This window comes from Protopterus annectens, chromosome 4.part0, assembly GCF_019279795.1.
Source record: "Protopterus annectens isolate FY-2018-M chromosome 4.part0, PAN1.0, whole genome shotgun sequence".
Classification (NCBI taxonomy): Eukaryota; Metazoa; Chordata; order Ceratodontiformes; family Protopteridae; genus Protopterus; species Protopterus annectens.
Genome location: NC_056733.1, coordinates 527,863,215 through 527,879,952, shown reverse-complemented (window position 1 = coordinate 527,879,952; position 16,738 = coordinate 527,863,215). Strand labels below are relative to the sequence as shown.

The window sequence follows — 16,738 nt, the reverse complement described above, 5'->3', positions numbered from 1 at the left end:
CATTCATTTATTTTCAGGGGGGGGCACTTCCTGATTGGTTACACTCAATAAGTTGAGACCTTATCAAGTTGACAATTGGGACTCTTATGTGAAGCTATTAGCAAAGTATCATTTTAACCTTTTATTTAATCCCATTTATTTACAGTATCACCAACAGAATTACGAATAAATGCTTTCTCTTGTATAGACCACTTCTAATGCTAATGTACTAAAATAAATTTCTGCATTAACAGCTTATCACTCTAGGAGTGTAGGCCCCTTTCATATAGCTTGGCAAATTCATTAATAAACATCACAACATTCTTTACAAAGCACTTATCATGTCTTACTAAATTAATTTTCAAAATTTAATAAACGAACCAACAGTGCCAAGCAAAGCCAAAACACAAAAACAGGCATCTGGAAGGAACACGAACCCAAAAGATCGTAAATACGTTTTATTCAGTCGCAGAGGCTTCATACACATCATAAATGATTTTTTAGACATTCACCGTGAGCCATGAAAGCTTCTTTAACAAGTAAGCTAAAGATTCTAAAACATTTACACTTACTTCAAAGAAGTCAAAAAACTTTCCGTTAACAAGTGAATCTCATACTGTACAATAAAAAGTTCTAATTATTTTTACCTGCAAAAACATCTAATAATTCAAATTACTTTAATCTTAAAAAACATCTAATAATTAATAAATCATTTTAATTAAATATGACAACTGAAGAGCAGAAGAAATTTGTAGAAGGCACATGCAGTAAAAAAAACACACACATTTTCAAATGCAGTACATGCAGTAGGATAAATGTGTTATCAGCCTTATTGTCTAAGCATGCTTTAACAACAAAACAGAATAGCTCATGTTTTTTATACAGAATATAAATCCAGATTTATTTTGTGTTTGTGTTTACATTAAAATTTTCAGGCAGTCATTAGATGTGTATTCAGAAAATCCTCCAATATTCAAGATTCACTTTTTCTGCAGACTCAGCCAGACAGGAATTCTGAATGTGCCATCAACTAAGCACCATTTTGTAACTTAAAACATCCAAGAAAGGACTTTGGATTCATGCCATACTTCAAAACGTACTTAATGTCCACAAAGTACACCTTTCATTCACCACCTTACTTTTGCCTAGTCCTCAAAAATTAGAAGACCTGGGTAATATTTGATGTTCTTCATGTTTCACTATTGCAGTCATCACATTTGGGTTATCTGCTTGCAGCAGCCCTCAGTCAGCCTGATTATCAAAGTATTGGGTCCTATATCAGTTGCTATCTCATCTTCCATGATGTCAGGTAGTCAGGGGTATAAAGTATGCAGCCGAAGCCATTACACCAATCTTTCTTGCCGTGCGGTGCCCGAAGCAGAAGCAGTTCACAAGTGCCAGTCGGCCGACTCCTGAAATTTTCATTTTCAAATTTCAGAACCGAAGTCTTCAACTAAGCTAAGTACCCCATTGGGGAAACTTTTTCTTGCTCTAAACTGATGTCAGTAAAAGTCAATAATTGTATTTCTTGTGGAAAGCAAATACCTCAAAGTTTTTCATTCGTACTGTATTCCTTGCCTAGGCCCTGACCACGACATACCTCGCTGTCGGTTTTGTGCCTTATTTAAACAACAAACTATTTATCGTTGGTATATTTACTCTTCTAAATATTTTGGTACTTGGTTCAATTACCCAAGTATGGCTTCGGTAAGCCACCCGACTACCGATATTCTGAAAAAACGCAAAGATAAAGACAGAGACAGACCACATAGGTCCAAAGCAGTCGACGACGCTTCTCTAAAGCTAGTCGCCAGTTTGCCGGTACTCAGTGAGGCGCTTTCGCAGCCCCTGATACCCGCTACTTCAGATTCGCAGGCCTGTACTGAGACCCATTTGGAGTCTGGTATGCCGCGAGATGCTTCAACTGTGGAACCTGTGGATATCTCTACCTTAGATGGGTCCGGAGCCACTGTGCAGGCACCGGTTTCTGAGGGTGTATTCAGGCCTACTGACTTGCATATTAAACCGACGCCATCTTCTTCTTCAAGGCCTAAAGCTCGATCCATGCCTAGAAAACCGACGCCCAGACCGCATGGTCAGGCCTCTATGCCTATAAAAAGAAAACAAATGATAAGAATGGCTGAAGACCTTATTACTTTAATCAAGGGAAGCCAACCTTCCCCCTCTAAGAGACCTAGGTCTGAATTTGCTTATGATTCTTCTGATCAGGATTCTGAAATTTCTGTTTCCTCTGATGACCAGGAGTTACCCTTATCTACCTTTAAGGATTCTGATGCAGAGGACTCTATTTCCTCTGCTTCCCTTCCAGAGGATTTCTCTTTTGGTGAAACTTTGCCTACTCTTAGGGAGCATTTTCACTGGGAAAGCCAGGATTACTCTGGCTCTAAAAAGAGGCTTGGGGATTTCTTACTCCTGCCCCAACACAGGCCTTTAGCTATCCCCCCTGTACTGGACATTGTTGATGATGCCTTTTCGGAATCTAGCCTGGCCCCTGACTCTTTACCTACTGCTCCCAGAAAACCAGATAGATATTACAGGGTTCCTGACTCTCACAAGTTCCTCTTTAAAAATCCTACTGCGGTTGCTGAGACCATTTCTCAGGGACCCAAGGGCATTAAGGCTACTACTGCCAAAAATCCTACCCCCTCTGATAGAGATTCCAGGGCTCTGGATAGATGAGGTAAGAAGGTATACACTTCTGCAACCTTGGCCATTAGGGCCCTAAACTGCCAGTTTCCTATGTTAAAGTATCAGCAGCATATTTTTGGATTACTTAAACAGAAAATAATTCTGATTCCTGACTGTGTTGAAAATAAAGATTTACAGGATTTAATGCATTCTGCTGAACAAGTTGGAAAACATACTTTGCAATATGGTTTTGAATCACTAGCGGCATCTTGCAGAGCTGCTGTCACTGGGTCTGTACTTAGAAGGTATGCTTGGCTTAAGGAGCAATCTTTGCCAGATCATGTTAAAGCAAAATTGCTGGATGCTCCCTTAAACCAGGACCGCCTGTTTGGCAACAAAGTAGAAGAAATACTTAAAAAGATGGAGGAAAAAGCTAAATCTATGCAAACTGTTAAAGATTTCCTGCAAGTACAGACTCCTAGATTTAGTAGGCATTGGCCCTCTAAAAATTTGTCCTTTCCTGCCTCTTCCAGGCCTTCTCAGTCCAAACCCAGAACCAGCAGAACACCCAGGCTCCAGTCACAAGGTACTCACAGGACTAAGCAGTGGGGGGCTCCAACTTCCCAAGCAGGGAGTAGTAAGACTCCCCCCATGGTAAACTGTGTCAATGACTTAACTTTAAAACGTCCAAGCCCTACACAACTGACTACTCCTTTAGGGGGGGGAAATTACCCTGCTGGCAAAAACTTGGGAACTCATTACCCAGGACAAATGGGTTTTAAATATAGTTTCCCAAGGATACAGACTCCACTTTCACACCTTACCAACCTCAAACGGTTGGCCAGATCTACCCCCAAATCAGTGGGAAGAGGCTCAAAAGCAAGATGTTCATCGTGTTTCACTGTTGCAGTCATTACTCCTGGGTTATCCTGCTGGCAGGCTACCCGCAGTCAGCCTGAATTCCAAAGTCTTGGTCTGGTGTCGGTTGCTATCGCCTCTTCCCTGACGTCAGTGTGCCAGGGGTATAAAAGATGCAGCCGACGCCATTTTCTTCCATCTTTCTTGCTGCACGGTGCCCGAAGCAGAAGCAGTTTGCAAGTGCCGGTTGGCCGACTCCTGAGATTTTCGTGTTCGAATTTCAGATCTGAAGTCTTCATTTAAAGCTAAGTACCCCGTTGGGTAAACTTTTTTCTTGCTTCAGACCGATGTCAGAAGAAGTTAATAATTGTATTTCTTGTGGGAAGCAAATACCTCATAAAGACTTCCATTCTTATTGTATTCCTTGCCTAGGCCCTGATCACGATGTTACTAATTGCAGGTTTTGTGCTAGATTTAACCAACTCACTATTAAGTGTCGGTATGATTTTGCATTTCATTACTTTGGCCGAAGATTTAATTACACAATGTCGTCGGATAGCCATCCGACAACCGCAATTCACAAGAAACACAAGGAAAAGGACAAGCATCCGAGGTCCAAAACTGACGACGAGGCTTCTTCTAAGCCAGTCGCTTGTTCGCCGGTTCTCAGTGAGGTGCTTTCACAGCCCCTGACGCCCGCTACCTCAGAGCCGCAGGCCACTTCCGACTCCCACGTGGATCAGACTAGGCCGCTGGAAACTCAAGGCATTGGACACTTGGAAAATATTCCCTCAGATGGGTCCGGAGCCGCTGAGCAGACATCGGCTTCTGAGGGTGTTTTCAGGCCTACACAGTTATATATAAAATGGACTACAGCTTCAAAGGCAAAGACTAAAGCACCACTAAAGATAAAGAAACAAGTGCAGCAAGTCCATGGACAGGCCTCCATGCCTAAAAAACAGATGCTCAAAATGGCCGAAGACCTAATTACTTTGATCAGGGGTTCCCATCCCCCGTCCTTATAAGAGGCCTAGGCAAGAGACAGAATATGAATCTTCAGATCGGGTTTCCATTTCCTCTGACGCCTCTTCTGAACAGGAATACTCTCTCCCTCCCTATGAGGATTCCGATGCTGAAGAATCTATCCCTTCAGCCTCCCCTCCTGAGGATTATTCTTTTGGGGAAACCCTGCATACCATGAGGGAGCACTTCCACTGGGAGAGCCAAGACCACTCAGAATCTAAGAAGAGGCTTAGAGACTTTCTGTTACTACCTCAGCACAGGCCTCTTGCTATCCCCCCTGTTTTAGACATTGTAGATGATGTATTTTCAGAGTCTGGCCTGTCTCCTGACTCTTTATCCCCTGCACCTGTTAAGCCAGACAGATACTACAGGGTTCCAGATTCACATAAATTTCTTTTTAAAAACCCTGCTGCTGACCCAGAAACTATTTCTTAGGGTCCCAAAAGGGTCAAGGCTTCCACTGCAAAAAAACCCTATCCCCTGTGATAGGGATTCAAGGGCACTGGACAGATGAGGGAAAAAGGTTTACACTTCTGCTACCTTGGCTGTGAGCACTTTAAATTGTCAATTTCATATGCTTATATATCAGCAATACTTAATGTCACTGCTTAAACAGAAAATGTTAACAAATTCTGAATGTGCAGAAAACAAGGAAATGCAGGATTTATTGCATGCAACTGAACAATACTTTGCAATGTGCTTTTGATTCTCTGGAGGCCTCTTGCAGGGCTGCTGTTACGGGTTCTGTCATTAGGCCGCATGCTTGGTTAAAGGAACAGAATCTGCCTGATCATGTTAAAGCAAAATTATTAGATGCTCCATTACAGCATGATACTTTGTTTAGTGTTAAAGCAGAAGAGGTGTTGAAAATGGAGGACAAATTGAAATCTGTGCAGACAGTTAAGGATTTCTTACAGGTGCAGCCACCCAGATTTAGTAGGAACTGGCCTACAAAGAATTGGTCCTTTCCAGTGTCAGACAGGCCATAAAGAGGCAGATACAGATACCTCAGAGGCAGATCCCAGCCCTAAGGCTCATACAGGCCTAAACAATGGGGTAATTCTACCTCCAAAAGCGGAGAAGACAAATCACAGCCATACAGGAAACAGTCCCAATGACTTTCCTCTGCCAGCACTAAGCACTTATCTTTTGGCAGCCCCCTTAGGGGGAAAACTAGCACTTTTTTCACAAAATTGGCACATGATCACCCAGGACAAATGGGGCTTGAATATAGTGTCTCAGGGCTACAGGTTCCACTTTCACACCCTGCCAAGGGCAAAAGGTATGCCAGACCTGCCACACAATCAATGGGCAGAGGCACAAAAGCAAGTCTCATCCCTCATGGACATGAGGGCCATTCAGTGAGTACCACAGCAAGAGCAGGAACAAGGATTTTACTCAAGACTTTTCTTGGTACCCAGAAAGGACAAAGCCTGGAGGCCAATACTGGACCTGCCTATTCTAAACACATTTCTGGACATGCCAAAATTCAAAATGTGGACTCTACAGCAGCTTCTGCCCATGCTGGGTAAGAAGGCTTGGCTTGTAACTTTGGACCTAAAAGAGGCATACCTGCATGTCCCAATCAGACAATCTTGCAGAAGATACCTCAGATTCATAGCTGGCTCAATGCACTACGAATTCTTTGCACTGCCCTTTGGCTTATCTACTGCGCCCAGGGTCTTCATAAAATGCCTGGCACCAGTAATTGCATTTTGGATACAAAGAGGAATTCAAATATATCCTTACTTGGACGACTGCCTTATTCAAGCAGAGAACAAGGACATTCTACTAAAGCATTTGGCGTTTGTAAAAAGATTACTAATTTGCCTAGGGTACACAGTAAACGAAAACAAATCAAAACTAGTACCCTCTCAAGAGATAATATTCCTGGGTGCAAGCTTAAATACATCTGCCCAGATGGCTTATCTCACGCCAGACAAACAAAGGCAACTGACTTCTTACTTCAAAATGTTGGCAACAAAGACCCAGTTATCTGCCAGAAAAATTCTGCAGGCTTTGGGCTTCATGGCATCCTGCATTCTGCTAATTCCATATGCCAGCCTGCATATGAGGAAACTACAATGGTATCTAAAAAGTGTGTGGACTCAACATTGCCACAGCCTGGAAACATTAATTACCCTCATTCCCTGCCTGCAACAGGAGTTTCGATGGTGGGCACAGGCCTGTCACCACAACAAGGGACAGCCATTCACTTTACCCACAGTCAGGCAGACACTAAACGGATGCATAAGATTATGCCTGGGAGGCCCACATGGCAGGAAAATGTATTCAGGGCACATGGCCCGCAAACCAGATGCATCTTCATATCAGTCAAACAGAGATGCTAGCTGTTCAGAATGCCCTGACAGCTTTCAAGGATCTACTTCATCCAGGACAGCTACTGATAAAGATGGACAATACTACAGTCATGTAGTACATAAACAAGCAGGGAGGCACACATTCCTACCCCCTCTGCAGACAAGCCATGACTTTGTGGGACACAGCATTGACTTATCAAGTTCACCTGCAAGCACAATTCCTGCCAGGAAAGATAAATATTCTGGCAGATGAACTAAGCAGAAACCTCATGGATCCCCACGAGTGGAAACTGGATCCACAAGTCTTCAGCATGATAACAAGGAAATGGGGATGCCCAGACATAGATCTATTTGCCTCCCCTCACAACTACCAACTACAGAGATTCTGCACAAGGACGTATCACAAGCAAGCATGGAAAGTGGATGCCTTATCCTTCAGCTGGAAAAACCTAACAGTATATGCCATTCCTCCACTACCTCTCCTCCCAAAGGTACTCCTAAAGGTCAGACAAGAGAAGCCAAAAATGATACTGACTGCACCAGACTGGCCACGCCAGCACTGGTACCCAATCCTAAAGAACTTGTCTCAAGGTCCAGCCTGGACATTGCCTCAAATTCCTCACTTACTGACCCAACAAAACAATCAGATCCTGCACAGCCAACTCAGGACCTTAAATCTGGCAGCATGGCGAATAATGTAGCCATTTAGAACACTCCTCTCTCCAAAGCTGTGATGGATGTTATTTTGGAGGCCAGGAGACCCAGTACCAGAAAATCTTATGCAGAAAAATGGAAGAGATTCTGTGCTTGGAACCAGGCACAAGGAACTGACACGTTTGTACCAAATATTCCTCAGATTTTACAATACTTAACTTAGATGCTGGACAAAGGCCTGATCTTTTCATCAATTAAGATCCATGCCTCTGCCATTTCAGCCCATTACAATATGGAACCACCTATCTTTTCTCATCCTTTAATAAGGCAGTACCTCAGAGGGGCCAAAAACATAAGACCTTTAAGGAGAGCACCAATACCTGCATGGGACCTCAATTATGTCTTGGAAAAACTCACACTGCCTCCTTTTGAGCCAGCCTCAACAGCTGATATAAAATTCTTATCCTGGAAAACAGCTCTGCTCCTAGCAATAACCTCTGCAAGACGAGTCTCAGAGTTACAGGCAGTCATGGCTGTGGAACCTTTTATCATTTTCCATCCAGACAGGGTTTCTCTGAGGACAAACCTGAAATGTATGCCTAAGGTGGTGTCCAGTGTGGCCTTTAACCAAACCATTCACTTGCCTATCTTTTATCTAAACCCACAGAACAAGGGTGAGTGACTTCTGCATTCTTTGGACATACACAGACAGCTACGCTTCTATTTGGACAGAACTAAAGCTTTCAGAAAGACTGAGCAACTTTTAGTGGCATATGCTGCAGGATCACAAGGAAAGGCTATCTCAAAACAGACTATTTCAAAATAGATAAGCCATTACATTCATTTCTGCTACTCACAACATGGCAAATCAGTGCCTAAGGGCATTAGGCCACATTCAACCAGAGCAGCAGCCACTTCAGCAGCCTTCCTCAGAGGAGTACCAACCAAAGACATCTTAGAGGCTGCAACTTGGAGTTCAGTGCACACTTTTACAAAGCACTACCACTTACCTCTCTACTCTAAATCCAGAGCAGGCTTTGCCACTGCAGTTCTGCAGGGCCTCATAGCCTCTCCTAATCCTATTTAGCCCCAGCCACCCATCCTCAGCTTTGGGATTCAACCCAAGAGTAATGACTGCAACAGTGAAACATGATGAACATAGTACAGTTGTGTACCTACCATAAATGTAGATGTTCGAGTGTATTCACTGTTGCAGTCCAGGTTACCCTCCCACCATCCTCCTTTCTTTTGCTGGGTCTTATCTGTACTTCTCTATTCTATATAACCTATGTAGTGTATTTGCTTGTAGATGAAGGAAATGTTTACCTTAGTGCATGCATGTTTATTGGCATAATTTTTTAGCCTACCCTTTTGGGGGCACCTGACATCTGGGGCAAGAAAAACTGAAGAAAATGGCGTCGGCTGCATCTTTTATACCCCTGGCGCACTGATGTCAGGGAAGAGGCGACAGCAACCGACGCCGGACCAAGACTTTGGAATTCAGGCCGACTGCGGGTAGCCTGCCAGCAGGATAACCCAAGAGTAATGACTGCAACATTGAATATACTCGAACATCTACATTTATGGTAGGTACAAAACTGTACTTTCTCTCCCTTTTAAGTATCAGGGCTATTCAAACTGTCCCAGAAGAGGAAAGGGGACAAGGTTTTTACTCAAGACTTTTCCTGGTGTCCAGAAAAGACAACTCCTGGCGTCCTATCCTGGACCTCTCTACCCTAAACACATTTTTGGTGATCCCAAAATTCAAGATGCTAACTCTTCACCAATTGCTTTCTATGCTAGGCAAGGATGCCTGGTTGGCAACTGGATTTAAAGGAAGCCTACCTGCACATCCCAGTCAGGGAATCTTGCAGAAGGTACCTACACTTCAAAGCAGGCTACATGCACTATCAGTTCTCTGCACTGCCCTTTGGTTTATCTACTGCACCTAGGGTATTCACAAAGTGCCTAGCTCTTATCATTGCATTTTGCAGGCAAAGAAATTTTCAAATATCTCCATACCTGGACGATTGTCTAATTCAGGCAGAAAGCCAGGACATATTATTGAATCATCTGGCATTTGTACAAAAATTGTTAACTTCTCTGGGGTACACCATAAACGAAAAGAAATCGCATCTTGTACCCTGCCAACAAATTGTATTCCTGGGAGCAAGCTTGAACACAACTTCCCAGATGGTCTTCCTCACGCCAGAGAAACAAGTTCATTTGACAGCCTACTTCAAACTACTGGCACAAAGACCCAGCTATCTGCAAGGAAAATACTGCAAGCATTGAGGTTCGTGGCCTCCTGCATTCTCCTAATTCCATATGTAAGATTGCATATGAGGAAACTACAATGGTATCTAAAAAGTCTATGGTGTCAACATTCTCAGGATCTAGAAGCAATGATTCCTATCATACCTTGCCTACAGATAGAGTTCCTTTGGTGGGCAGAGACCTGCCACCAAAACATGGGAATGCCATTCACTCTACCCCCTGCTGCCCAAACCCTAACAACAGATGCATCAGGCTATGCATGGGGGGCTCACTTGGCAGGGAAGTGCATTCAGGGCAAATTGAACCCAAGTCAAATGCACCTGCATATCAATCAAAAAGAAATGTTAGCTGTACAGAATGCTTTGACAGCCTTCAAGGACCACATTCTTCCAGGACAATTAATGGTAAAGACAGGCAACACCACTGTTATGTGGTACATAAACAAGCAGGGGGGAACCCACTCGTATCCTCTCTGCAGACTAGCCATGGCTCTGTGGAACACAGCCTTGAGCTACCAAGTGCACCTACAGGCTCAATTCCTGCCAGGAAAGCTAAATACATTGGCAGACTAACTAAGCAGAAATCTCATGGACCCACACGAGTGGAAACTGGAACCAACGATATTCAACATGCTGAGAAACAAATGGGGGAGCCCAGAGATGGACGTTTTTGCCTCCCCCCCCCCCCCAGAACTACCAATTGGACAAATTCTGCACAAGGACTCCCCACAAACAAGCTTGGAAAGTGGACGTCCTGTCCTTCACCTGGAAAAACCTGTCAGATTATGCCTTTCCACCTCTGCCTCTCCTCTTCAAGGTGCTGCTAAAGATCAAACAGGACAAACCAAGGATGATACTGATCGCACCAGACTGGCCACGCCAACACTGGTACCCCCTTTTGCGCATTGTCACTGCTGGCACCATTGCACCTGCCTCAGACCCCTGCCCTGCTCTCCCAGCAGGAGGGACAGATTCTGCACCCTCAGCTTCAAACCCTGAACCTGGCAGCCTGGCTAATTACCTGATCTCTCCGTTACCATCCCTCAGTAAGCAAGTGTTAGATGTCATTCTGGAGGTAAGGAAGCCTAGTACTAGAAAATCTTATGCTGAAAAAATGGAAAGGATTTTCTTCCTGGAACCAAACTCAGGGGACGGGTACAGCAGTGCCCAATTTACCTCAGATTCTTCAATACTTAACTGAGATGATTCACAAGGGCCTTTCCTTTTCCTCCATCAAAATTCATGCCTCAGCCATTTCAGCTCATTACAACACAGAACCACCCCTCTCCTCTCATCCACTGCTGAAACAGTTCCTAAGAGGGGCCAAAAACATAAGACCACCCAGGAGAGCCCCTACTCCAGCCTGGGACCTTAACTTTGTATTGGAAAAACTCACTCTACCTCCCTTTGTGCCAGCTGCAAATGCAGAGTTGAAATTCCTTTTTTGGAAAACGGCCTTCCTTTTGGCCATCACTTCAGCAAGAAGGGTGTCTGAATTACAGGCCCTTATGGCAGCGGAGCCTTTCATCATCTTTCATGTGGACAGGGTGTCCCTCAGGACAAATCCCTTCTTCATGCCCAAGATGGTATCCAGTGTGGCTCTTAATCAGTCCATTCATTTGCCAAACATCTTCCACAGAACAAAGGGGAACGAATACTGCACTCCTTAGATGGGCACAGACAACTTAGATTTTACTAAACCTCTCAGGAAATCTGAACAGCTGCTGGTTGCACTTGCTGCAGGGGCAGAGGGGAAAGCCATTTCAAAACAAACCATTTCTAAATGGATTGGCCATTGCATTCATTTCTGCTATAAGCACCATGGAAACTCTACCCCTCAGGGGATAAGACCATGTTCAACCAGGGCTGCATCTACCTCTACAGCCTTCCTCAGAGGTGTCCCTACCAGGGACATCCTAGAAGCTGCTGCCTGGAGTTCTGTACATACCTTCACCAAGCATTACCATTTGCCAATTTTCTCTAAGTTCAGAGCTGGCTTTGCCACTGCAGTCTTGCAAGGCCTTATAGCTGGTCCTAATGCTATCTAATTTCCACCTCCCATCCTTAGCTTTGGGAATCTACACAGATGTGATGACTGCAACAGTGAAACACGAAGAACGTAGTACAGTTGTGTACACTTACCATAAATGTAGATGTTGGAGTGTATTCACTGTTGCAGTCCTGGTTAGCCTCCCTCCAGCCCCCCTGACTTCTTTTGGCTATACCTCTATTCTTGTTTACTATGCTTAAAGCTTTTTGATGTATTTGCTTTTTTGTCGGAGGTGTAACCTTGTATATATAATTGCTTCCCATTATGGGGGCACCTGACATCTGGGGCAAGAAAAAACTGACTGATGTAATGGCATCAGCTGCATGCTTTATACCTCTGACTACCTGACGTCATGGAAGATGAGAGAGCAACCGATGCAGGACCTAAGACTTTGATAATCAGGCTGACTGAGGGCTACTGCAAGCAGATAACCCAAATGTGATGACTGCAACAGTGAATACACTTGAACATCTACATTTATGGTAAGTGTACTCAACTGTACTTTTTGTTTGCACCGTTTCACCTGCAGCTGACCATCAGTTATCACTGGCTCCTCTCCTTATACACTGAGTGCACCAGACCTACCTTAGCCTCTGGACTCTACATGACCCACATCCACGGCCAATGAGAAGATGTAGGACTCTGGTGTAGCACCATATTACCTGCCAGGAAGTGTGCCATATCCCTTCTACCCCACGACAGCCTTGCAATTTCTGCAGTTGCTGCCTTTGGGAAGTGCATGCCTGCTTTTTCAAACTTGCGACCTCCTGACCAGGAGGTATACTTCTTGCAGGGTGGAGCCCACATGGCTTTGCTCCTGCCGTGAGCATAGGTTGCCTCCCTCCCCCAGGATGGGCAAGCTGGTGTCAGCCAATCAGTTCCATCCTTGCCCCAGTCTGGGCCCTTCTTTGCCTGTGTCACTATGCAAACTTGGGCTTCCTGGGGCTTAGTAAGGGCTTTATCTGTCTGTGCCAGAGACCTGGGAAATATTAACAGTGGAAATGCCCTCATCTTCCTAACACTTTCCGACCAGTTTGTATGTAATCACAGTACCACTTCCTCTTGCTGTTCTCATTGTTCCCACTCCACATGATTTCAACAGTTTTGGGACATTCAGTACTTTTTTCCTGGCTTCCTCATTACCAATTCCTCAATCATATAATCCAGTGCTTTGGGCAAGCTTCGAAATACAACAAATGCCCACTAAGCTGAGATAAACAGTTGCATCCCTGTAGAGAAAAACTCCTTTATAATTGGTATGGAGTGTACTCTTTACTGCAAAGTAGTGTATGAGAAATTGCAATCCACAATTACTAGTCTACCTAAAACAGTAGTCCACCTCCCAGTTACTACAACTGTGGCAAGACCTGCTTCTTTTCATAAAAAGTCAAAACCTTCAGCATAATCACTCTCAGTTGACCATAAACTCCCATCAGCCCTTTGCAACAGCAGTGAGTAGGTTTTGTCTGTCCCAGTGATCTCTTATAGGAACGTGCTCATTGCACCACTTTGCTTTTTCACAAATTCAAGGCAGTCAAAACCTTCTTCTCCCCTTCCAACATTCTGCTTGGTCTCATACTGCATCTCCTTGCTTTATCCTCCAAGTTAACCCACTTCTGTTTAGTATAAACTAGCTGACTAATTAATTTCACCAAGTTGTTGCACACATCTGCCTCTCATTGCTGTACTGGCAACTTAGCATCATGTTGTCCCTTGAAAAACTCATGGAACCATCACTAGTTAATTTACCAGTTTAGGAACCCCAGTACCACCTTCTCCTGGTGCCTCACTGCTTCCATGTCCCCATCAGTCCTGAACTTCCAAAATTGCATTACTGGTTGATGGCTACCCTTATCAGGAGATTCAATATCAACCACCTGCCCCTGCGCTTTTTTTTCTGGATGTTAATACGCATCATCTTAACTTTTATTCAAATCTGAAGATATTTCTAGTCTCCGAAATGAAAATTACATCAAAACTTTGGTTTGGAATGGCTAATCTAGAAAAAAAGGAAAGCTGTGTGGCCATTCTTACAGTGATCTTCCTTGCTGTTTTACAATGAAACCTGACAAGGTATCAGACTTAATTTGCTTTTTATAGCTGAAGAACCTAATGCATGCACTTGTATTTCCTTAACAGGAGAACACAGACTGAAAATTATTTATTTATTTATTATATATGCTTTTCTTTTTAAAAGAATAAAAATTGAAGAGCTTTGAACTCCATAATGTTTCTTAATGTTGCCTTTTAACACTTTCGCCACAGAGACAGGCTTGGAAAAGTGAAAACATGGGTGAAAAGGCAGGAGTTTTTTTCACGTAAAATTGAATGTTTAAGTCAAAAAAAGACATTGGTGCTCACAACATCTTATCCTCTGCCAAGAAATGCTTAACGCAGAAATGGTGTGTGAATGTTGTGCTTCTTTTCCTGCCTTTACATGTGATCTTTAACCTTCGTCAGACCAATAGGTTCAACAGTGTGAAACTGAAGCAAATGCAAGCCCTAAGAGCTGCGTTTAGAGTCATGGTAAGTAGTTGATCTGCATAGATAATCTGAAATGTTGGTAAAAAGTCCATAAAAAAGAAGATTATTACTCTTTCTAGACATAATCAAACTCCAGCTTGCTTTTATAACCCGAGTTATGCTGTACTTGGTTAATGTGGTATTAAGTGCAACAGCTCTAGTAAGATGGACTGTATTTATTTTATATATTTGTATAGCAAATACACCATTTATTTTGTGGGATTTATGTTTAGTTTATTAGCACTTTGTGATATGGGAAAAAGTTGTTGCCTTGCATGTTTATTTGCAAACCATAGTGCACGTTTAAGTGTAGTTGCAATGTGGCCTTTAATTTTGAAATGACAGTTCAAAAAAGTTGACCATATTTGAGGTATGATTAGTTGCAATGGTGAGTGCACTTCTGTTTTGTATTCTGTGCAGGATACACACACACACACACACACACACACACACACACACACACACACACACACACACAGCATTCATTTGACTGAAAACTCAAAATACTGAAAGGTAAAATGTTGAAAACTCAAAATATTGAAAAAGGGAATTTGCCCTTTCCACGCTTTTTTGTGATCCCAGAGTTGGTATACACAATTAGTAGAGCGTGTTAAAAGGTTTCAGTATTTTGAGTTATCTATATTTTGAGTTAATATTATGAACTAAATCTATATCTACCTACACACACACACACACACACACACACACACACACACACACACATACACACACACACACACACACACACACATAAACAGACGTGTATGTACAAATATAAATTGCCCCTTCCCTGCTGTGTTGTATTACTCAAGTATACCACCCTGTATTACAGTACCAGTGCACTAACCAACTAAAATAAACCTCTTGGAAAGCTCTTAACTTGAACTTTAATGTTAGAAAATTCCTGTCTGTTCTATTTATTCATAGGTTCTTAGTAGGCAGACAGTCTATGTGACCCTGCAGAGACTAGCCATCTTTACAGATACACCTTTGTCTGAGTAGTTTAAGGAAGTTACTTAAATTTCAGACTAGTGATGCATGGGCAGTGCAGTAAACTTACCTATCACATGTCAGTGTTGTCATGACTGCTAGTAATTAATAAAATAACTCAGTTGTTACATACAAAGTGCCATTAAATCAGAGTTTTTAAAGGTATTTATTTATCAGAAACTAACTTTTTTTAGAAATGTTTAAATTCTGTATTCAGTATTTCTACTAATCATATGAAGTTTCTTAGATCATGGAAAGTTTTTATTTTAATTGTTTTATTAGAAATCAAAATTATACCATTTGACATTCTGCACCCATTAACTGGACTTTGTCCTATACTGTTGTAGGCTTTAAAGTACCTAATCTGTTAGTATTCTGTGTTCTTATTGTTAATAACATATTAAACTTAAGTTTTTATTTATTTATTTATTTATTTAACATTTGTTTACCAGGAAAGTCCCACTTGGAACAAAGCCAATTTTCAGCTTAGGCCCGGGGAGAAATGCTCCAGATACGTGTCTTTGTGATGTGGGAGGAAACCGGAGCACTCTGAAGAAGCCCACACAAATGCAGGGAGGACATGCAGACTCCACACATAAGGCACTAAAGCCGAGAATTGAACTGGAGAACCTCTTGCTGTGAGGCGACAACACTACCGCTGCACCACTGCTTCCTTTAAGGGGAAGGATACACAACCTGTTACACTTTAAGTAATTTTTGTATGCTATTAAGTGGACATTTAAGACAAATTTAGTTATGTTTCTGTCTAAGGACTCTGATAATGTAATTCTTTAGGTTTCACTTTTGATCTGTTAACACCATCACGTTTTATTGATAACATGGTCTTGTTCTGCTTTATTACATATATTTTATTTTATTTTTGTTGGTGCTTTTATTGTGAGCTGAGTAGAGATTGTGCTGGATGTTTCTTATTTTGCTGTGATACTTTTTTCAAGGGTCTTAACACCAGTCAAATAATAAATAGGCTTCAACTGCTGACCTTCCCTAGTACTTGCAATGATATTGTGTAGTACTCCTTTTAATAACTGTGCTTTTTAACATCACTGACACCATTATCTCAGTTTTGCAATAGTGAATGCAATTCTTCATCATTATTTCTGTTTGGCAGCGTTACTTGGCATATCAGAAGAAACGTAGAGAGATGCTGCATTCCCGCCGAAATGAACTGCTTCTGGAATTCAGCTTCTGGAATGATCCTGTACCGAGGAGCGGGCCCAACATCTATGAACTCCGAACATATCAGTTAAAGGTGTTACGATATTTCTTTCTAACCTTGTGGCATGAAAACTAATGACCATATGTTAGCTGTTGTTAATGTTAGCTGTAGTGATAAACAGCAACTGGGGGTCCTCTGTCAATATCAGAGCCATAGCCATGGAAGTCCTTTTGATGAG

At 42.6% G+C, this 16,738-nt stretch overlaps 1 protein-coding gene across 1 annotated transcript in view; it reads left to right on the top strand.

The window, feature by feature from the left end:
• The window catches only part of NIPSNAP1 (nipsnap homolog 1), an 810,051-nt gene that overhangs the window by 575,542 nt on the left and 217,771 nt on the right, over positions 1-16,738 (top strand). The window contains exon 6 of the mRNA XM_044068455.1: positions 16,453-16,593. Within this exon, the coding sequence (XP_043924390.1) occupies positions 16,453-16,593 (141 nt within the window). The remainder of the gene's footprint in view (positions 1-16,452; positions 16,594-16,738) is intronic.